The sequence below is a fragment of the Lissotriton helveticus genome, chromosome 10, assembly GCF_964261635.1.
Source record: "Lissotriton helveticus chromosome 10, aLisHel1.1, whole genome shotgun sequence".
NCBI classification, from domain to species: Eukaryota; Metazoa; Chordata; class Amphibia; order Caudata; family Salamandridae; genus Lissotriton; species Lissotriton helveticus.
This window is the reverse complement of record NC_136071.1, coordinates 229,544,085-229,568,343: the sequence shown is the minus strand read 5'-3', so window position 1 is coordinate 229,568,343 and position 24,259 is coordinate 229,544,085. Positions and strand designations below refer to the sequence as shown.

The following is a 24,259-nucleotide window of genomic DNA, read 5'->3' as shown; positions in this document are numbered from 1 at the left end:
AAACCTTGTCCTAATCACGGAAGTTAAAGGAAAAAGTGAACTCATTTTTTTAGATTATGGGAATTAAAATTCTCTCATGGAATGTGAATGGCTTGAGAGTCAGAGCAAGAAGGCAAAGGATTCTAGACTACCTTAAATATAAAGACTGGGAAATAATAATCCTTCAAGAAACCCATCTCTTGAAATCCAAATGGGAGGATTTAATGAAAACCAAACGCTGGGTAGATCTTTATATTTGTACTGAAAAAACATACTGTGTTAACACCATCGCTGCTGATGCTATTCTTCTCCTGTGCTGGACAGCAATAAAAACGGGTGTGGTCATGATGAGCTCAGCTCGTCATGAGCACACGAGCACTGTGCTGCATGACGAGCTGAGCTCGTCATGAGCATGGAAGGGGTTAAGGGGGTAATTATTATATTTTAAAAATCAGCAAAAGTAATTATAGATTCTTACAAAACTGACATAAAAAGGTGGTGGATTATTAGTGATAGCGGGGTACTATGGACCTAATATTGGTGACCCCTCAGCTTTACAGGCATTATATGTACACCTTTTAGATATGACGGGCCCATTATCCTTGGTGGTGATTTTAACATACTGCTTGATCCCGTACTAGATAGGAGCCCTCCAAAAAAATACCCACTCTGCCTAAAATGAGGAGATGGCTTAAGACTTACCTAGAGGACCTAGGCCTAATAGATGTATTGAGAAGGAAGGGTGAAAAAAATCACTTGTTTACGTTTAAAAACAAAAAATTGGGACATTCGTCTAGAATTGACTACTTTTTAATTGACAATTCAATATTAGGGGAAGTAAAAAAGGTCAGACATCTACCCGAACACCTATCAGATCACTCCGCAGTATTATTGGAGATTGAATTTCATAATCATCGTATCCAGTCAAGGTGAACTCTAGATAAGGCATTACTTCTAGATGATAAAATAATAAAGGTTCTTAGGGAGGAAACTACATCATACTTCCACTTAAATTTGGAACAGACCTCCGGTCAGGTCAGATGGGAGGCCTAGAAGGCTGTACTCAGGGGAAAACTGATTAGCTTAACGGCCTATAGAAACAAACTAAACAAGGAGGAAATAGAGAGCTTAGAGGGTGAAGTCCACAGATTGGAAAATAATGTCAGTGAGGAAACAGCAGATGAAAAGGGGGAAACAGCTAAGAGGGAGCTAATCAAGGCAAAAAATAATATAGTAAATATATTAGATACCCGAATCAAGAAGAAATGGGAGGCCAGTAAACTGGCTCATTATCAATATGGGGAGGGGTGTGGTAAGCTTTTCGCTTGGAAAACAAAGATTGACCTTAATAGGAATAAGATTTCAAGCATCCAAAAGGTGAATAGTAGTCAACCTCTTATAGAAGAAGCGGACATTAAAAAAGCCTTCTTTGATTTCTTCTCAGAGCTATATAAAGAAGATACAAATAACAGCGAGGCCTTAACCCAAGAATATCTCAGTAAATGGGTTAAGCAAACTCTGTTTGAAGGGCAAAAAGAAGAAATAAATGCAGAGTTTACCGAATTTGAAGTCAACGAGGTAGTTAAAGCGCTAAAAAGTGCTAAGGCTGCTGGGCCCGATGCCTTGCCTAACAAAATGTATAGGGTACTGAGAGGGGAACTCGTTCCGGAACTCACTAAACTGTTTAATGATATATTTATAAATGGACAAGCACCTCCTAAATCATGGAGTGAGGCTACTATCTGTATTATATTAAAACCAGGGAAAGACCCTAAACACTGTGAATCCTACAGGCCTATCTCTATGTTAAATTGCAATTATAAAATCTTTACCGGAAGTTGGCTTTCAAGTGTCCTGGTATTTCCGGACACATACCCATATGCAAAGAACTGGGGGAAATATGCCCAGACAATGGGCTGGAATTCAGAAAAATATTTAGAAAACACCGTGATAATACCACTTCTCAATTGTATTTCTATTCCAGGTGCAAAATGTCGAAATCACCCTGTCCAGGAATGCTAATACTGCCTTGCAATACCACGTGCAATATTACCATGACTTATTGCTGGGCACTTGTAACTGGGCCCTATGAGTAGGAAAAAATGTGAATAATATTGTGTTGGCTTAAGATGCATGAATGGTGTAAAAACCACTATCATTGGCTGCAAAAGCACTTCGATAGTAGATTATAATGCCTGAGTAATCAGTCAGAGAATGCCTGGCAGACCAAATTTAATGTTCTGTCTGATTAACCATGGCTGACTGTTTCATTGTTGTTTTTAATGTTGGTATTAGTTCTTTGGCATTGCAAAACTCATCAAAGATTCTCAGATTTCATTGAAGGTAGTATCTTGCTCATTAGGATTGAGTGCTACGTCACTCAGTGACAGCGATGTCTCAGATGAAGCACCTCAGCAAAGTCACCAATTTAAAGGAGATTCACATTTGTCTTTATGTTTTGACCCTAGAATCAGATTGATCACTCTTCTGGGTTCCTTAGACCAAGTTCACTGTAAATTGTCCAGCTGAAAGTTTGTCTTTTTTTACTCATTCAGAGGGATCCCTAACGACTGGCGAGGCTGGTCTGTTTCCATGAAGGACGGCAATCAGTGGGCGGAGCTTGCTGGACACGATTACGTCTTGGATTTAATCTCTGACCTGGAGCTTCTGAGGGACTTCCCAAAGCAGAAGTCTTACTTCATTATTGCCTCTGAGGGAACGAGCAAGAATCAAAACAACACCAATGTGTAGGTATACATACTGTGCACTGCCAGGGTCACAGAATCTGTCAAACAGTACTGCTGTGTCACATAATCAATATGGTGCCTCACCATATAGTCTTTCATATCCATCTTAATATAGGTCCCAAAAGTGCAAAATGTAAGAAATTATGCAATAGTGAAAATTGCAAAAAGATTTTGCTGTGGAAAAGGTCTCGAATTAGATAAGTTGAATCATGAAATGTGTTGTGAGAGATATTTGTATGCAAATCAGTCTGTTAATTGGAATCTAGGGCATCATGACAATGCTGTGCGGTCGGACCGCCGACCGCTGTTGTGGCCCTCAGGAGACCTGCCGACAGACAGTAGACAGTCCAGCTGCCGAATTATGTTGCGACTGCTGAGCTGGCAGTCGGAAAGTGCTCTTTAACACTGCAGCTTGAGCTGAGGCCCTGGAAAAAGGGCTGCAGCCCAAGCCGCAGTGTTAAAGAGCACTTTGTGCACATCCATAAACCGTGTGCCATGCAACATGTGGTGCATGGTACACGTTGCATAGATGTGCGTGGGGTTACTACATGTGCCCCCAGGGCTACTCTGCAGTGGGCCACGAGGGATGGGGCCCTGTCTAGGGCCCCCAAAGTCCCTTTCTGACAGCCTTTTTCCACCATGAAAAGGCTGTCGGAAAGGGGGAATCGTAATCCCGATGTTGGTGCCTGCTTGGGGAAAGGGGGAATCGTAATCCCGATGTTGGTGCCTGCTTGGCACCTCCTCCTGTCAGGACTACGAATCTAACTGCCGCCCTGTCGCGATCTGAGACCCTGGCAGAGGTGACGGTCTTCCCTCTGACAGCTTGTGATCAGACTGCCGGTATTGTAATCCTGGGGTAAGAAATGAAAGGCTGTCTGTTGATGGGATCTCCACCAATGGCCTGTCATTTGTGGTCCTACTGATATCATAATCAGGCCCTTAGAGTAAAATGGTAGCTACACAAACCTTACCTGGTAATGGCTTCCTTTCTTTTTCTGCTGTAGCCACAACTGCTAGCACCGGGGGCACATGAAACACCCTCCCACCACACCTTCTAAAAGTGAAACTAATGGTTCCCTTGCTCTGAATGATCATGGTAAAACACCAGGAGAGGTTACACTTCTCTTCTTACAGTATACATAACTTAACACACAACACACCTCTTTCAAAAAAGCAACAAGACAAGGGGTGTACAAACAACAACAACCACTTATGTTCTCCAGGCACAACCATTACCAAGACACAACAACAAAGCTCAACACACGCAACACGCAGCAATATGCCAAGTCTAATGCAAACTAAGTGTACTTGGTATGATAACTGGACATAATGGAGAATGTATACAGGCCATGATGTGCCTCTAAAAATAGAAACTGGCCACAGTGGCAACTTGTCATGATTTGCTTCCTCTGTATACAGGAATATTGAACAAATAAAAATTACATGGATGTTCTAGTTTGTCATAATGTATTTATTTACTTATTACTTTTAGATATTTATATAGTGTGGACATAGCCGTAAGGGCAGTGAAGTTCTTTACAAAGAGCATGTTGGAGCTACAATTTGCATGAAGAAATTAACATGGGACTAGGAAAGTGAAACATAGGATTAAACAAGAGCAATTCAGTTGATCCGAAGAGATGGAAGATTAGACCAGAAAATGGAGAGGTGATTCTTGAGGTCTTTCTCAAACCAAAGGAGATTTGAGTTCATTCTGAAAACATCAGGGATGGACTTTCAAAGTCTGGGGGCAGGCAGGAGAAGGCTTGGTTGGTGGTTTGGATTAACGCTGTCTTTTGAGGCAGCCAGTGTAGTTGTTGAAGGATAGGGATATATTTTCTGACATTTTTCATTAGAGACAAGTTGGTGTGCCATGTGTAGAGTTGCTAGTAGCCCGACAAGTAGAGACTTACCTTTATCAATGTGTGAAAGGATGAGGGATTGAATAACAGCCCTGAAATCTGTTAACTAGGCCTAATTGAAACTAGATAATATGCAAAATATACATAATGAATACTGGTTATAATATGCTTATTTGACGTTATGAGAACTGATAATGACATAATGGCAACTGGCCTTGCCATGCTAACTCGTTATGATATAATTAAACCAACTGTGCCAGATGCGGTAGTATGTGCTGTCTGTCAATAATAAAAATTGAGTATGATGTGGTAACAGAACATACCGAAACTGGCCATGATCCATGCTCCTCAGCTCGAGAATTAGACTTGGCACTCTGCAGTCCCCCCCCCCCTACTTTTTGCTTTCACCCATCTTGTTTTTCAGAATTTCGTTTTTGTTGGCTTTAGCACTCCATGCCCTTTACCACTGCTTATCGTTGCTGAAGTGCTTGTCCTCACTCTTTAAAAGCCTGGTAAAACTGGCTTACACCCAATTGGCACATTTCATTTACTTGTGAGCCCCTAGTGAATTGCTCCATGGCAGTTGGCCTGAACTTGTGACACCCCCCCCATTAACCGCATCGCTGCGGCGGCTATTCCGCCGCAGCGCTAAGTGGGCGGGGCGGCTGCGCGGCGGCCGCATGCTGGTGACGGAACCGCTCCGTCACCAGCCGCGGTTGAACTGTGCTCGTGACGGAGCGGTTCCGTCATGGCCCCGCCCGCTCAATAGAACGCGCCGCGCAGGCGCGGCGGCGGGGCCATGACAGAACCGCTCCGTCATCAGCACAGCCCAACCACAGCTGATGACGGAGCGGTTCCATCATCAGCATGGAAAGGGTTAAGGACTTTCCCCCATCTGCTCTGAAGAAAAAGATAGAAAGAAATCACCTTTTTATACCCTTACTCAATAAAGCAAACAGAATCAGTCTGTTAATTGGAATCTAGGGCATCATGACAATGCTGTGCGGTCGGACCGCCGACCGCTGTTGTGGCCCTCAGGAGACCTGCCGACAGACAGTAGACCCTTTTCAACCCTTTTGTCCCATGCCATCGCATATATAAAAACAAAGCTACAGAAGCATGATGTGAAATTAGAATTTCACTTACATTGTTTATCAGTCTTGGAAGGATGCTCTTCTTGAAGGTAAGTCGTGTATGGTTGATGTGTGGAAACCGTATGGCAAACTTTCATACTCATTATAGAAGACATCCCATGCCATAAGCACTGCTCTAGTCTTTCAGACTCCACACTGCCACTGTCTAAGGGGATCCATACTTGATGAGGCATACTCTTGATGCCTCATCAAGAGTATGAATAAGAATGACCCTATCTCCCCCATACTGATGGAGCTCCACTGGCTCTCTTTGCCGGCCAGCACCATTTTCAGAACCAGCTATATCATCTACAGAGCCAGTACGACCGTCACCTGTGCCCATCTGGCTGATAGTCTCACTACCTCTGGTGGATGTCTCCACAACTGCAGCCAGCATATCATCTGACTGGAGACAAAGTCCAAAAAAGAAAAAAAAAAAGGCAACAGGCCTTCTCCATCAATGCACCTAGGATCTGGAACACCATTTAATAATCCACCTGTACTACCACAGCTCTTCTCCAATTTAAGGAAGAGCTGTGGACACACCTCTTCAAAGAACACTACATCATATTGCAGTAACAGTCCACATTTGCTTTTAGAAACCAGCTAATCCACCTGTCACACATTTTTGTGCTTTGCCTTTGACCCTGTTCAGCTCTCTATTGCCATGTGACTAAGTTTGTGCTCTAAATACCATATGCATAAATACATACACACATACATACATAAATACATACATACATACATACATAGCTAAGAAGGAACTCAGATAATCTTTTACTGGACCTTTGTAGGAAATCCTGTGATAAATGTGCAGATTACATTTTCAGAAATTCGGCCATGCTTTCTTTAAACTTAATTAGTAAAACATACTTTAGCTGCACACGGTTGAATTTATTTGGTCACCCGTAATTCCTGCTTCAAAAAAAAAAGAAGGCCAACAGTAAATCACAAATAATGCTGAACTTGAAGTATTGTAGGAGGTTTTGCAATCTGTCTGAAGGGCATTTGAAATTGATTTTGTCGACTTTTTTGTGCTTTATTTCGTTACCAAACATGCTCTGTTTGGTGTTGCTAAAGGCTGCCTTTTCTTCCCCAAGACTCTGTATTTTAAATAATTAATCTCTTAGTGTGTAATTTTTCTTTTCATCCTCCTTTCCTTTTCAGTGTTCACGGTAATATCTCTGCCACAGATGATGAAGTTCCTCCTCCACCATCAACCAAGGCCCCTCTTTTGCCCCCCACAAATGTGCCGGATTCTGAAGGCTACTTTAGTCATGGTGAGTATGAGCGCAGCAAATCAAGATGGGTCCATTCGATATACTACTTAAACTGGCTTTGGGGTATTTTGCTTAGAAGATACCTGAGCCTGAACCAATATATCCTCGCTGGCATTCCTAGCCCAATTTTAGTAAAAGTATTTCAAGTGCCGAATATGTGGCCTATTGTCCCAGAATACACCTGTGTGCCATTATTTTCCTGGTTTTTTCTATGTTTTAATGTCATTTTTGTGATTAATGTTTGTGGTGAGAACTTCCTCAGGGGCGGCTTTGAGGCTACCAATATTTCAAGGGATGTTCTAATATACTATGCTGTTCCGATATTTGCAGCTGTGAGTGTGAAAGAGAATCTAACAGTACCTTTTCTTGACATCTGCTTTGTAATTTGTGAGACTATGGAAACACACTTTAAGTAAATAACTGGGATCACTGACATAATATCGACCCCAAAAATATCGAGATACCAAAATATCGAGGTTAAAATATCGAGGGACAAAATATCGACTGCCTATCTTCAAACAGGTAAGTACTAAAATATCGACTCCAAAATATCGACTTACAAAAATATAGACTGTCAAAATATCGATTTTTTTTAAATGTCTTAAAATTAAGTTAAAAATAATATATATAAATATATTTAATATAAACTTAGAAATAATTATTAAATAAATGTAATATTAATAAATAATTAATATAAATTAAAAAATTATATCACCAAAAATAATACATATATATATATATATATAAAAACATATTATTAAATAAACATATTAATATATTATAATTTAATTTAATTTCATTTCATTAAATTAATTTAATTTAAATTTAAATTTAATTTTACTTTATTTTTACACTGTACCCCTGGACCCCAAAAACCCAAAACTGACCCTGAACCCAAAAAATGCCCCTTTACCCAAAAACTAAAAACTGACCCTGAACCCTAAAAATACCCCTTTATCCAAAAACTAAAAACTGACCCTGAACCCTAAAAATACCCCTTTACCCAACAACTAAAAACTGACCCTGAACCCTAAAAATACCCCTTTACCCAAAAACTGAAAACTGACCCTGAACCCTAAAAATACCCCTTTACCCAAAAACTAAAAACTGACCCTGAACCCTAAAAATACCCCTTTACCCAAAAACTAAAAACTGACCCTGAACCCTAAAAATACCCCTTTACCCAAAAACTAAAAACTGACCCTGAACCCTAAAAATACCCCTTTACCCAAACACTAAAAACTGACCCTGAACCCTAAAAATACCCCTTTACCCAAAAACTAAAAACTGACCCTGAACACTAAAAATACCCCTTTACCCAAAAACTATAAACTGACCTGAACCCTAAAAATACCCCTTTACCCAAAAACTAAAAACTGACCCTGAACACTAAAAATACCCCTTTACCCAAAAACTAAAAACTGACCCTGAACCCTAAAAATACCCCTTTAGCCAAAAACCCAAAACTGACCCTGAACCCTAAAAATACCCCTTTACCCAAAAACCCCAAACTGACCCTGAACCCTAAAAATACCCCTTTACCCAAAAACCCAAAACTTAAATTTAATTTCCAAAACCAATTACTTTTATTTACGAAGTAAATTTTATGTAATGGTCAATTATTAATTAATTAACAAATTTAATTAGTTAACATATTTACTTAGTTATTATTAAATCACTCCCCACCCTATCCCCCTATAAACTCACAACCCACTACAGAAATAAATTTACTAATTATTATTTATTTATTCTTTAAATATTTATAATTACCAATTATATTTTAATTATTTACCAACTAATAATTAATTAACAATTATTATTAATTTACATATATAATTAATTAAATTTAAATTACTTCCCACCCTATTCCCCTATAAACCCACCACCCGCTACAGAAAATAATTTAATAAAATTAACATATTTATAAATTAATCAATTATAATTAATTACCAATTATATTTTAATTAATTACCAATTAATAATTATTTAACAATTAATTCTAAATAAATATCAATACATAAATTAACATATTTAATTAATTATAATTAAATTACTTCCCACCCTATTCCCCTATAAACCCACAACCCGCTACAGAATAATATTACACAAAAAATTAAAAATATTATTAACTTACCTTAAATTCGATATTTTTGTTGTCTATATTATGTCTAGTCGATATTATGTCCATTATATATTTTTGATTCGATATTATGTCCATTCTATTCGATGTAAAAAAAATGTAGTCGATATTTTTGTTGTCTATATTATGTCTTGTCGATATTATGTCCATTCTATATTTTTTCCTCGATATTCTGTCCAGTCGAAATAAAAGACTCGATATTATGACTGCACACCAAATAACTGGTCAAGCCCAATGTTTATCTAAGACACACTGCTCCTTTCTTTGGTTCTGTAATGGAGATCTCCTATGGACTGCTTGTTGGTTATTCTATACTTATTCCTGCCTTAGTGGTGGTGCTGAATTAGAAAGTAGTTTACCTTTCTGTAGCACGACTTCTGAGATAGGCATATGTGAGATGTCCTAAACTGGGACATTTTCAGGCATCATGGTGAATACAACTTAAAGAAAAAGAGGCATAGAGAGCAAGAAGCCTAACCTGCAGCTGGGGACCAATATGAGTTGATTTAGAATAACCGCCTTTAATCATATCTTCTTACTTTATTTGTTGCTAACTTAAATCCACCAGAGCTGAATATTTTTTGCATAGTTGGTGAACTTCTCTCCTTAACTCTTGTGCAAATATCTGGCATCTATGAAGGATCAGTCATTGGAATAAACTAATGAAATATTTCAACATGTGCTTTAGTTTTGTGGCTATGCCTCAGTTAGTGAAAAAGAATTAAAGGCAAATCAGCAGTCACTCACACTGTACATCCAATAGTCAGAATGCCTCAAACATTCTGTACCAAGGGAACTTCTACCTTTCTCCAGCATTGGATCTTTCATAGATTCACTTACTAAAATAATTTCCAGTTGTCAGACTGGGAACCCCTGTTTTTTTCAACAGCAATACATAGAACATACCATCAGTACGTACTCAAATTTAGCCGCGGTCGGTAGGGGAGTACCTGCCGGGGCGGTGACATGGGGAGGGGGAGGGGCAGGGTGGGGGTTAGTAATGTATGGATAATGGAGGTTTGCAGGTAAGTAAACATTTAAATAAATCAAACGAATTTCGTTGCGTGCATTGCATCCCCAAATGCAATGCAGTGCGCGCAACGAAATTCGTTTGATTTATTTAAATGTTTACTTACCTGCAAACCTCCATTATCCATACATTACTATCCCCCACCATGCCCCTTCCCCTCCCCACGTCACCGCCCCGGCAGGTACTCCCCTACCGACCGCGACTGCTCAAATTCTATATTCAAACGATCTTCTATAGTCCATAAACCAGCATTTCAATGGTAGGAATGCAGCTCTGCTCAAATAGAGCTCTTTGTGTTTTTCAGCACATGAATAGGCTTGGAATCCCCATTTTTAACGCAGTAAGCGTAGAGAATGTTGGATAGGTATATATTTTTTATACTTGCCCTGTTCTTGTTTAACTTTTTCAGCCCAAAAAGGGCCCAAGAAAGGGTATACCCAGATCACAGAGGTGGCCATATCGTTGTTCATAGTGTGACCCCTTTCAATGTGTTGGCAGAGAGTAAGGGCCACAATTTTGCATGTTATTCTGTCTTTCACAATACTAACTCTAAATGTTCAGTCACGAAGGTAGTTCAGCAAAGGTGGTAAATCTGAAAAAAATAATTGAAATTCCATAGGTTGTTTGGAAGTATTGGGTCCCTTGCTTCGTCTTCTTCAGGGAAAACTTGTGTTTCCACATAACTGAGAAATGCTTCCCAAACCAGCTGGTAGTTAGTATACTTTCATTTCTGCCTGGTTTTGGCATTCTTGCTTTCCATTAACTATTTATACACCCTGCTGCACTGGAAACACAAGTGAAGAGTGTGTGTGCTATTGTATAAAGAGAACATTCAGTGCTCTTGGTACCAGACAGTTGAACATGTCTCTCTCTCTCTCTCTCTAGTATTATGGCTGGTTTCACCATTACTGAGGGATTGACTAATACAGAGGAAATGGCTGATTCTAACCATTGTCAAGTTTATCACATGCAATTCCCCTCCTTAAAACAAGCAACCTTGCTAACCTGGTACCCTCTTCATTTTCACTTTTGTGGCATTGATTTAGGATCCAGCATCCTAGAACAGTCCTGAGGTGTTGGACTCAACTTTGCCATGACAAAATGTAGTGACTCTGCATGCCATTAATTACCTGTTGTGTCTTCTCTCTACCAGGGAGAGGTTGGTATTCTGGCATCTTGTCCAGTCTTGCCTTTGGGTGATGTCCTTGTGTTGGCAGCACTTTTAGTCTATCCTGCAGCACACCAGAAATAAAGTGTATACATCCTACCCTATCTGGCTTGCAGGCACCAGTAAGATGTCATAGCTTGGGCTGTTCAATCGTCCAACACAGTCTGAGAACATCAGAGCTGACTGAGAAGTTATATTCAAAATAGAAATCATAAATCTGACCCCAGAAAGATGTTGAAACTCCTTGAAAGAAGATTGAAAAGTATATTGGGAAGGGAGGAACACCAAGATGTGGGTTGGATTTATTTTGGTAGAAATAAGTACAGTGAACAAGATATGTTAACAATTTTACTAACAAGGTTGACATGGTGTCACATGGTGTGTTTGTAAACTATAATATTGCAGTACATAATAGCTGTGGTAATTGGAGAATGTTCTATGAACGTGTGTTAGTGGTCCTGACCAAGGTTATACAGTAAATCTGTATTTTAACCGAAACATGATGATCTCTTCCCAGCAAAACACAGCATTTAGTAATCATCCATCACAACCTTACAGAAACCCCTGAACTGCAATGTAAACCCTTTGAGTACCTGCAAATTAATTCCAACACCAAACGGTTTACATACTTCAGGTTCGTGTGCGTTTACCACTCCCCAAAAAAGTCTCTCAGCCCTTTGCAACTTGGACCAACACATGATAACAGTTTCGAAACACCCCTTCATGCCAGGGTTGTATGGATTTTTTCCACTGTTGGATATGTGCTACGTTTGTGGAGTCTTCACCCACACACTGTTCATTAAAAAAAGCCCTCACTTTACAGACGATCACGAATTTGACGACGCTTTCTAAAAACCTCAGCAGAAGCAAAGAATAAATTTGCAGACCCATATTACTTTATGTGGAACCCTTTTATTTATGGGGTGATAGTTATTCTAACAGTTAAATTGTGCTCCAAGAATGAGAGACTTGTGTGCTTTGAATTCTTCCAACTGCTATCGCAACCAGTACATTTGTATTGCAACTTGTTCTCATTGATCCAAAAGTTGATTGAATGACAGCTCATTACTGAACCTGATTCTCAGTCAAACTGAAAGCAGCCTTCACCAAGCAAGAGCCAGAAGTTTGTCCAAAGGAAATGCTGTATTGAATAAAACACTGTTGGCGCTACTTGAACAGTCAGATTTTAATTGGAGATAATGCTTGTTGGGTCAAAGCCCCCTCACTTCTCTCTTTCCAAAGGCCAAATCCAATGTGACCGTATCAATTTACAATCCATGCATGTGAAAAGTTGGTCACCAGTTTGATCACACATTCACAAAGAAAGTGTTTCACCACCTGGCTGCAAGGCATTCTCCCAGTCTGTCTTCTTTGTCAGAAATTTGCCTTGGTTCAAGGAATGGTGATATCATGCCTGAACTACATCACAGCTCGTACACAGAACTCTCTATAAAGATGTCTGCCAAATTAAAAGGTTGCAAAACCATGGAATTTATTTTGTGTTTAGTATAACCCACAAGAAGCATTTGGCTCCTCGCAGATTATTCCACTGTGCCTCTTCCAACAGCTGATCACAGTTCAAACCCATGTGCATAGTCCACTGATCTCCATATGGCCACACCCCTGGTAACAAAATAAAAGTCTTTCAGCCCTACCCATCTTCAAAGTGCCAGAGTCATCTTTCCTAAAGCAACAGACCTTTGGTTCACCCATGTTCAAACAATTTGGCCGTAGGTCTCTTAATTTATAGGCAGCTACCTATTGGATTGCCCACCACTTCCCTGACTCTCAGATACTCACCAAAATATAAAAGAGACCAGTTGGTCTATGGCCTTGTGATAGCAAACTAAGTCAATCAGAAGCAATCATGTCCTCCAAAACTGTTCTTATTTATTGCTAGCACTGCCAAATTTTGGGTCAAACACCTAAAACCATACAGCTTTGGCTCATCATTTGAGACTTCATCAGCTAAACTTGTAGCTTCACATGGAAGAACCCAAGGCTCTTTCTTCAGGTGCCCAGTGGTGCCTCCTGACTACACAGTGTCATCAGATTTAGCAATGCTCCTTGTTATCCTCCTTGTATACCCTTGCTCAGAACACTCTCGGTGGCAGAAATGCAAAAAGCAACGTTTCAAAAAAGTCTTAATAAATAAATATTAAAAATCAAGACCTATACTATGCTGTGCTGCCATATGTACCCTAAAGTACGTCTCATTTCATTTCCTCAGCAGATTCTGATACCTTCAGCGAGCCCCCGTCCCAAAAGGGCATGGATCGCTACCTGGACAGCTTGTTTGACCCAGTATTATCATATGGCAATGGGGTAAGAATTCTTGTCCGTGCATTTCTCATAAACAACATTTTATGTTTATGCCTTTTGTCAATGTTTTCTTGTCTGGTCTCTGTATGCATAGAGATGATTGTGGCTGGTGTTTGTTGTGTTGTGTTGTGCATGGTGCCTGCCAATACTTGAGAGAAACCTTTGTAGTTACAGTGAAAACAAATTTGGAATCTGAATGAATGAGCTCCTTAAAGGTTACAGGCAGAGTCAATGGAATTGTGAGTAATACAGAGCCTCCATGCAATCCTTGACATTCGCATTTCACGCTTGCGTAGTCTCCTGGAATGAGGATTTAACATGGTGACATTAGCACAAATTTTGCCCTCATTGCAAATGTTGTAAAGCTTTGTACTGTATACTTACAAGATCCATACTTCCAACTCTGCACCTGGAATCTTTTTGCACAAATCTGCATTTCTTTCCTGGGGAAATGTATTGTCAATAGAAAGTGCTGACAGATATATCAGCCATAGTTAGGGTAGTGGGCTATGTACATGTAAGGTGCAGGGAGTATTCACATTGACCACAGCTTAGATGGCTGGCTTGATTGAGAAACTCTAACATTTTAACCTTCTTCAAATATATAACATTCTTTTCTTCAAGTACGGGCTAGAGGAAGTTACACATTTTCACCCCAGCCTCCTTCCAGTGAATCTCTGTTAATGGGGGTCGTAGTTGATGCCACAGCAGTAAGCACTTTCCTAGTGGTAACCATGCCTCCCTCTGCGATGCAAGCCTCAAGCACTTGATATTATTATATAAAATAGAGACATAAACATTATAGAACAGTTACCAAGTTAACAAAAAGCCTCTTTAAGTCAGTGTTTCACCTAGCTTGAAAGGCATCAATTCAACAAGCAGGCTGATATTCCAAGGAATCCTATTCCATACTACCAGGCTTCGAATCCCCATCATAATTTCTAGGCGGTCCACTTGAACTTTGGCACACCAGCCGGCCTCTTTATCTGAGGTTTAACATATCCAGGGGCATAGCTTGGTCAGACAGATTGTGGGGTGTGGGGTTGAGCTTCAGAATTACAGAAAATCAGGCTGGCATACAATGTTTAAATAAACGGGGGAAGGGAGAGGAATGCGGATTGGTAGGGGTACTAAAAGAGAAAACACACTATTTTGTAAAGTAACCAATATTCTGAGGACTTTCAAAACAGAGAGGGATTGTGTGTGCATTTTTGTGTGTGTGTATGTATTAATCCTTGGAGGAATCTGACTGACATCTCACAATACCCGACTGAAAGCACTTGTACTCAACTATTTATCAGAAAATGCATTTATTATGGGGGTGTTACAACCCAAACGCGCCCTCCCCCCAAGCTACGCCCCTGAACATATCTTTCTACAGTGTACCATCTTGATTGCAGGATAGGGATGTAGTGGTCTGTACCATGAAGGATCTTAAATACAAGTGCCCTTGTGAGCTTCACTTGCTCACTCGCCAGCAGACAGGGCAGTTCCTTCAGCACTAGTCTCAGGGTTCTTTCAGCTTGGTATTGGTGTTCCTTCAGAATTGGTCTTCGAGTTAGTTCAGAATTTGTTTGAGAGTTTCTACAGAATTGGTCTCAGAGTTACTTCAGCCCTGATATCCAATTCGGAATTCCCCTGCACTTCACAGCTGTGGTGGAAACCAATATCACTTGATGTGGCTCTCCCCACCTTGGTGGTAGGTAAGATTCTCGAGTATGTTCTTTTATCACTACCCAGTCACCTGGATTCAGGTCATGTGCTGGAGTTGATTGTCTGACGACAGCGTCTTCCCCAACCTGGTGAGAGACAGAACGCACTTGGTCAGCCAGTTCTTTGCAGTACTCTAGTACTAAATCATCAGATATATTTATCAACTTGTGTCCTGGGTACCCATGCTTGCCTCATTGCTCTTCCCATGAGTATCTCATGGGGACTCAAACCAGTTTTTCTGTCGGGGATGCTTCTGAGTCCCATCAGAACAAGAGGTAAAGCATCAGGCCACTCCAATCAGGTAGATTCATACATCTTTCCCAATCATGACTTGATTGTGCCATTCAGTTGTTCTACAACTCCAGAAGCTTCTGGGCGGTATGCACAGTGCAGCCTTTGCTCAATTTGGAATACTTCACAGATCAGACAAATTATTTTATTATTAAAATGAGACCGTTGGTCTGATTCAATTGTTACTGGAAAACCGAACCTAGGTATGAGTTCTCTCAGTAGGAGCTTGGCTACAGTGAGGCTATCATTCCTGCGGGTAGGGTAAGCTTCCACCCATTTTGAAAACAGGCAGACAATGACAAGGACGTACTTCAGTCCTCGACAAGGGGGTAATAGGATAAAAACAATCAATCTGGAGTCATATGAAGGGTCCTTCTGTCTTTCCAATCTTTCCTGGCAACACTACAGTTCTCTTACCAGGATTCATTCGTTGACAGGTTATGCACCTCTGGCAAAGACTTTCTGCTACATTCCTGAATCTCGCATTGGACCAACTCTGTCTAAACAGTCTAATCATTGCATCCCTACCTATGTGTGAGTCTCCATGGTACATCCTAGCCATAGGAGCAAGCATGCAATCTGGTAACACTGGTCTCCCATCAAGGTAAACAATAACACCATCCTCAACCCTTCTTCGACATCCTATTTTCTCCCACTCCCACTCTTCCTTTTCCTTTATTTCTGCCTCATTTTGCAAATCTCTCACTTCCTCCCATGTTTTCACTTTTTCAAGCAACATAAGTTGGCAGCTGCACATGCATCGATCTTCTTATTTATTGCCATTTTATGTTTGGCACAATGCTGGGCTAGCTGGTCAGCAATTCGGTTACCTGCTGTCACTTTGTCAATTCCCGATTTGTGAGCAGCACACTTGACCACAGCCACTTCATTTGGCAATTGAATTGCTTCCAGCAAGTCTTTTACATAATGTCCATTCTTAATAGGAGTACACGAATAAGTCAGAAATTCCCTTTGCATCCAGAGTTGGCCAAAGTTATTGCACAACCCCGTAACCATACTGACTGTCAGTGTATATGGTTACTCTCCAATGTTTTCCAAATTTGCAGGGTCTTGTCAATGCAACTAATTCGGCTGTTTGTGCAGACTTGACTCCAGGTAAATAGGATGCTTCAACTGGACCCCACAAAGTACACACAGCATAACCAGCACTCAATCCTCCTTCTTCGTGTCTCATGCATGGGCCATCTACAAACAGCTCATATTCTGATTTTAACAATGGCTCTTCTCTTATGTCTTGCCTGGGCTTAATACTGTATTCTGTGAGGTTGATGCAATCATGCTCGACTTCCTCTTTCACTTCTTCAAAGTGTGAATCAGGTAACAGTGTTGCTGGATGTAGGACAGTGCATCTGGCAATGGTTACATTCCCTGCACCAAGAAGGAATCGCTCATACTTAGACAGCTGACTAGGAGTCAAATACTGAGGACGTGTTCTAGTTAATAGGATCACCACTGCATGTGGGACATACACAGTTACAGGGTGTCCCATAATGATGGATTCACTTTGCTCAAGACTCATGCAGGTTCCAGCTACTGCTTTGAGACATCCCGGCAATGCAGATGCCACTGGATCCAGTGTAGCAGAAAAATATGCCACAGGATGTCTCATTAAACCATGAGTTTGGGTCAGGACAGACAATGCACAATTGTCATGTACATCACAGAACAGTGTAAATTCTTTTGAATAATCAGGCATCCCTAAGGCTGGAGCTGAGCATAGACAGTCTTGCAGCTTCAAGACGGCAGTCATGCTTTCGTCATCCCTCTCTACTGGGTCCTTCGCTCTCTTTGTTGTCATTTTTATCAGGGATTTAGCTAGGACTGCAAATCCCACAATCCACTGCCTGCAGTAACCTACAACGCCAAGAAACATTCTGATTTCTTTCTGTGTTTGAGGTAGATTCATGTTTCTGATTATTTTAATTCTTTCAGAAGTAACTCTTCTGACACCTCTCTCTATCTGGTGCCCCAGATATATTACTGATGTGGTACAGAATTGTAACTTTTCAGGTGACACTTTATGCCCTCCTTCAGCCAAGTGATTCAGTAATGCAATGGTATCAATAACACAGTCATTTCAAGTTTTAAACGCCACCAGCAGGTGGTCTATATACTGCACCAGGACAGACTGTCCAGGCAGGACTAGAGATTCAAGAAATTTTTTCAATATCTGATTGAAAATCGATGGACTCTCTGTGTACCCCTGAGGAACACGATTCCAGACGTAAACATGGTCGTCGAATTTGAACGAGAAAAGAAATTTGCTATCTGGATGTAATGGTATGGAGAAAAATGCATGGCACAAATCAATTACCGTGAACCATCCGGCTACCCACGGTATCAGAATCACGGCAGGATTTGGCACAACTGGACAACATGGTACGACAATTTTATTAACTTTGGGGAGGTCTTGCACCACTCTATATTTCCCACTCCGTTTCTTTATGCCAATTATAGGTGAATTACATGGACTGCTCATTATTTCTTGTAAAATGCCTTGCTCAACCAAACGCTTTATTTCTGCTGCAACACCTGCTTTTATTTCTGGGCTCATTTTGTATTGTCGAATGTTTGGGTAAACTGCACCTTCTTTCACCATCACTTTTATCGGGTCAATATTTGCCATTAATCCTACATCGTTTCCAGTGAAATCCCAAACCTCAGGATTCACCTTATGCTGTAATTCTTTTGGGAGATCTTCCACTATCATCTTTTTGTTTCAATTTCTTGTTTGGCTAACATTAATTTATAAACTCCAACTTTGTCTGGGGTTTGAATTTCAACACCACTTGGGGTGCAAAAGATTGTGCAGTTAATTTTACACAGTAAGTTCCTACCTAATAGGTTCACTGGACTGGAGTCACACATTACAAATTTGTGCATTTCTTTAAAATTACCTATTCTGATTTCCATAGGTTCTGTAACAGGGGTACTAATTTGCTTATTAGAAACGCCCACTACTTGGATCACTTCTCCCGAGAGGGGTAGATTTGGAACGTCTGCTGTTCTCACAGTAGAACCGGTAGCGCCAGTATCCAACAAAAAGGTAACATCATTTCCCTCATTGTATGGACCTGGCTGATCTACCGGCAAGGATGCGCCAAGTACGCACGCCTCGTCCTCCCCTCTCAGGCACCGTCAGTAATTATCTTCCTCAAAAAATGTGTCACTTAAAAGAAATTGCGAGGTCACTGCATCTCTCCTTCCACTTCCCTCCCAATTTGTGGTATCCACACTGTATTTAGCTTGGCTCCCAGAATCTGGCATAGGTGCAAGTGGTAACTGGTTATGTATTACCTGTTGCTGTTGTTTCTTTGACACCCCATTCTGCGTCTGTGGATCCAAATTGTCAGTTTGGACATTATTATTCGATAAAAGCCTTACACTCGTTCCTCCAATGCCCCATTTTTCCGCACCCATGACAAGGAAACTTTTTCTTTGCCTCCTCTCTGTTCATTCTTCCTCTCGGTTTACCCCCATTTCCATCTCCTTGATTCTGATTATTTTTCAATTGATTACACTGGAGTTCCTGCTGCTCTGCTAACTTTACTTGTGCCCACATTACTTTTTCTTCTAAGTTCTTTTGTCTATTGTCAATTTCATCCCCACAATATTTTGCATACTTAAGTATTTCATCAACAGGCTTGGCCTGCTAGCAGATTTTATGATCTTTAATCATTTGCGATAATTCTGGCTTTAATCCTGACACAAACCGATAAATAAAATGTGTCATGTCTTTCGTATCAATGTTTTCCAAACCACTGTACTGCTTGAATACCTGTAAAAGGCGCTCATAATATGCATGTACTGATTCATCCTTATTTTGGGTTGTTCTATCTATTTTTGTCCAATCTGTTTCTTTTGGGGGTACTTTCCCTTTCAGGAAGGTTATGACTTGATGGTATTTTTTCATCACATCATCTGAGGGGGCTCCTGTCTTTGGATCTCTGGGGTACTCGTCACTGGGCCAATCAATAGTAATTTTACATTCTATCCATAAATCTGCGGGGACTACAATATCAAACAACCCATCTAAATCTTTCAACAATACTTTTGAGACTTTCACAAATCTTTCGACTTGCCTGTACCACTCTACAGGTTTCTCTCTGAGTTTCGGGAAACAATTTGTAAATGATAAAATAACTTGTTGGGACCATAGGATAAGTACATATCCTCCTCCTGGCACTTCTCTCATTGGGCACAACCTTTCTACCTTTTCTAATTCTTTTAATAAATATTCAGATGTAGTATTTTTTGCTTGGGCTTCCTCTTTTTTCTTATTCCATCTAACTTTCCACTTGTCTAAATCACCCCACTTTTGCAACAGTGACAATACTTCCTTTATTTGCACTTTTCGTCCTGACACATTCATGTTTTCTAAATCCTTGTCAGAAAATTCGGCTCGGTAAGGTTTCTGTAATACTTTAGATTTTCCAATATCAATTCCCATCTCCAAAGCCAAATTCATTAATTTTTCATGGAAAATGTTTGTATTTCGAGTAATACTTCGACATATAAACAACAATTCATCCTCACTTAATGTATTTAATCTATCTAACCCCACATTTCCAGCAAGCAACTCTTCCAATTCAACTCTTAATTTAAAAATATCTAATGCTTTCGGCTGTGAATTTGGCTTTTCTATTTCTCAGGACCACCTTTCTATTTCTTCTGGGGATACTACAGTAGCACTTCTTGTACCTGAGGATGTTTCCATCCTTACCTCTCTATTTCTTCCGGGAGTGTTTTTCCTGTGTGAGCCTCCTCCGGGTTCTCTTATAGGTAAATCCATTAGGGATACTACTGACTCGCACTCACTTGCTTGATCATCTACAATCAAGGTTTCCTTTCTAGGCTGTACTATAGGTTGTCAAAACAGGAGTTTTAGGACAGATTTGTTTATCTCCATACAAGGGAACCACAGGACCTATTGTTACCGGTATAGTTAATGCTTCAGGACTTGTATTTAACTGGGAAATTTTCTGAATTAATTCATTTCTCTGTTTATTTATAGCCTATCTTTCTCTTTCCTGTAAGACTTTTTCTAGTGAAGGCTCATGTACCACTTGTGGAACCAAAGGTGGTGTTAAGAACGGGGCACTAGGGTTAGCTCTACTTGCTTCCTCATGGTAAGGTGGTGGATTTTTCATTAACAAATCCTCCAGATAATCATCATCAGAGTCACCACTAGTCATTAAATTCTTCCTTTTCTCTGTGCACTTGCTTCCTGATGGTTCTTCTAAAGTCAATACAGGATATAATCCTTCCACTAACATAGACTGTCTCCATTTCTTCATTTGCTTATCTCTGGTTTCTTTAGGAAATCTAGCATAGAATTTACTCCAATTTCTGTCACTTCTGGGTCTATCTTGCTCAAAACCCTCAGTTTCCCATTCCTCCAATGCTTCATACAGGGTCAATCTAGGTCTAGAATCTAATTAATTCACGCGTGTTCTCAAATGATTCAAAATTCTACCATTAAAAGTACCATTTTCTGGAAATGCCAAAACACCATCATCTTTAGTGTACTCCATCCAGTTCTCTAACCACACACACGTGTGATAACCCCTTTCTATCATCATGTAAGATGCAGGCTTATTTGGTGGTGAAATAATAATCCCTTCTCTTGTTTTGATCGTTTTATCTTTCTTAAAGAAATTCTTAATTTTCTTAAATAGCGACATTTTTCTCTCCCCTCCGTACATGATTTGAGGTCTTCCTCTTATGTATTGCTCTTACTCAAACCCTAAGTACCTCCTATCTGGTCTGTTTCTTATAACTGTTGGATCTAAATGCCACATATGATTTGTACCGATAAATTTGATATGCAGCTACACTCAATTGTTTACTAAATGCTACACCAATACCAGCGCGTTTCTTATTTTCAAGAACCAATCAGAATTTACTTTTCAAATAAATTTCGACCAATAATTGCGCAGTTTTTCTCGTGAGACAAGTTCCCACGCTCCTGCACTCACCCCTCCTTTACAATTATTACCTCAGCTACACACCCGCTGTCTCAACCAATACCAGCGCGGCTTTTGGTAACGTCAGTGCAGCACCGCAAATGACTCCCTCCTTTGCAAAGTAATACGAAACTTATTTCTTCTCACTTTTAAATGCAATAGTCATTAATTAACAATGTAAAAACATTTGCCACTGTGCCTAAGTGACTAAATTCAAAGGAAAGAATAATTTTCTCTCACTGCGAGTAAATCCCTTCCACTTACTCTTCATACACTGTGAGCAAATCCCTTCCGCTTGCTCTTCACACAAGCATCAGAGTCCTTGTTACTCCCTCAGGCTTACCCTTTCTAGGTGATATAAGACCAAAGTTTCACCAGTGAACTCTTTTGCTATCATTTATTCACACATTTATACAGAAAATCTCTAATCAGTGCTTCAAGTTTTACCTAACTTTTTACGCACTTAATTCCTTAGGCAAGTGACCTCACTGCAGTTTGGCTTTCATTTACCACCCGCTATTCTGCCCCTGGGGATTCCAAACAAACATAGAACAATACAAACAGGTTTTGGTTAATACATAAAATCAGTACAAATCAAATAATCAATACGCGGCTAACTACCTATCCTAACTAAACCCTAACCACTACTCTGCTACCAAAAAAATACTGATAGAGCGCGGGCTCACCTGCTCGTTTTACCATACTCACCTGGACCCATAAACAATATACACTTTGAACAGGTAAACCTACGCTAATCAGATTTAATTTAACCAGTTAGGACCTATACCATTGACTTACCAATCGTACTCACCGGTCCCTAGAGTCCTAAGGGATCAAGGGAGTTAGCATAATAGGTAGAAAATAATCATTTGCATTCATGAATAACCACAGACTCAGGAAAGGTTTAAACACTTTATCTATGTAAAGTCTTAAATGTCAGAGTCCATACCAATTCAATTGTAGCTTGTTCAATTAAGAAGATAATCAAGGCAAAATGATGTAAAAATATTACGAGACTTTCTTTAAGCATTGAAACATAGTAAGGGTAAGAAATGGGAAACAGTACAAAGACATACCCACGGGAATTTTATATTTACCTAGAATGGTGTGAAAACCAACCCTGGCCACGGGCTGGGATAAAGGACAGGACTCCTGATAGTTCAGGTGCCAACAGGACAGGACAGGTGCAGACCAGAATCAGGACAAGTACGGACCAAAATGGATCAGGACAGGACCACCGCAGGTCAGGACTGGCACCCACAGCTAAAGTGCAACGCCAGCATCACACACCTCTCTGCAGCTAACAGTCGGACCCCGATTGGGTTATCGAACTCCTTCCCATGCACCCCGATTGGGTTATCGAATTTTCTGACAGAGTGCTCCGCCAGCACCTCTGCTCTCGATCGCCTATTGAGTGCGTTAGGTCAGTGGCAGTTCAGCTATACGGACAAGTCGGACAATCTAACTGGCTAAGCCTACCATAGTTATACAGTTTTCCAGGGCAGTGTACCACCCCCCAATAATGCAAGTTTGTGTATTCCCTTAATTTGATTGGTCAAAAGCGAGGAGAGGTCATCACACCATACCAGTTATGATGTCATTTTATTCATATATTCAAATTAATGTTCCCTCCCATGATTTTATTTCCCCGTGCACTTTTATTCCTCCCAACAATGAATGTTTCAATAACAAATACAATGTATACGAAGATTGGTAAGTTGTCTTCCTTTTTCCCAGGCGCATTGCAGGCAAGACTGTCACTGGTACGGTTTCAATGCCATGGCTTGTGAACTCGAGGGAATTCAGCACATGCGCGTTGAGAGTCTCAAATGGAGTTCAGCAGTGACACAGCAGGCCCAAATACGAGCTAGTAACCAAGTCAAAAAGAAAGATTTAGAACAAAAAATAAATAAATGCACTGTATACCACTTATCTCTACTCTATTCCCCTCACGTTATTTTAACTATTGCGGTAATGATTTAGGCAGAATGAATAGGGTTTAGTACGAGCAGCAGTGGAAGCATCAGCATGTGAAACTTAGAGCAGCCATCTTTAGTACTAGTGTGCAGAAGCAAAGATTTCCCACCAAAGCAGAAAGTACGTCATGTCATGTGAGTGTGACAGACGCATGCGCAGAAAAGTTCCCGCGTTGCGGCGGCCATATTAGGTCACTCAAGTTACTGTTAGTAAAAGCACATTGACAAGCTTCCCCTAGATACTAGAAATGTCGTGTGGTGCAATATTAGTAAAACTAAACATGTTTATTAATGCATTATGTGTTATTTCGAGAGGATTGAATCTGTGCAAGTCTCTTTATGTGCCAAACCTTGCTCCATCACCCTCCCGCGAGGCCATTCCCAACCTGGGCGCTTGCCTTGGCGCAGACTGTGGCACCAGCTGCTGGCCTGTCCACAGCTGCAGCGACATCATCGATGCCCTGGGGATAAGCTGAGAGAGGTGACATTGACTGGGGCTGCCGCGGCCTGCTGAGTGGTGAGTGGGGGCTTAATGCAAAGCAGGGGCGTTCCTGGGCCCCAGAGCAAGCATTGCAGGCACGAGTGGCATGACGCATAGGGCCTTGGCTGGCACTTGCCACTGCGGCACCAC

At 40.6% G+C, this 24,259-nt stretch overlaps 1 protein-coding gene across 1 annotated transcript in view; it reads left to right on the top strand.

Annotated features, from left to right (window-relative positions):
• The window catches only part of MYO15A (myosin XVA), a 1,426,381-nt gene that overhangs the window by 651,538 nt on the left and 750,584 nt on the right, over positions 1-24,259 (top strand). The window contains exons 31-33 of the mRNA XM_078662701.1: positions 2,535-2,726; positions 6,889-7,001; positions 13,573-13,664. Of these exons, the coding sequence (XP_078518827.1) occupies positions 2,535-2,726; positions 6,889-7,001; positions 13,573-13,664 (397 nt within the window). The remainder of the gene's footprint in view (positions 1-2,534; positions 2,727-6,888; positions 7,002-13,572; positions 13,665-24,259) is intronic.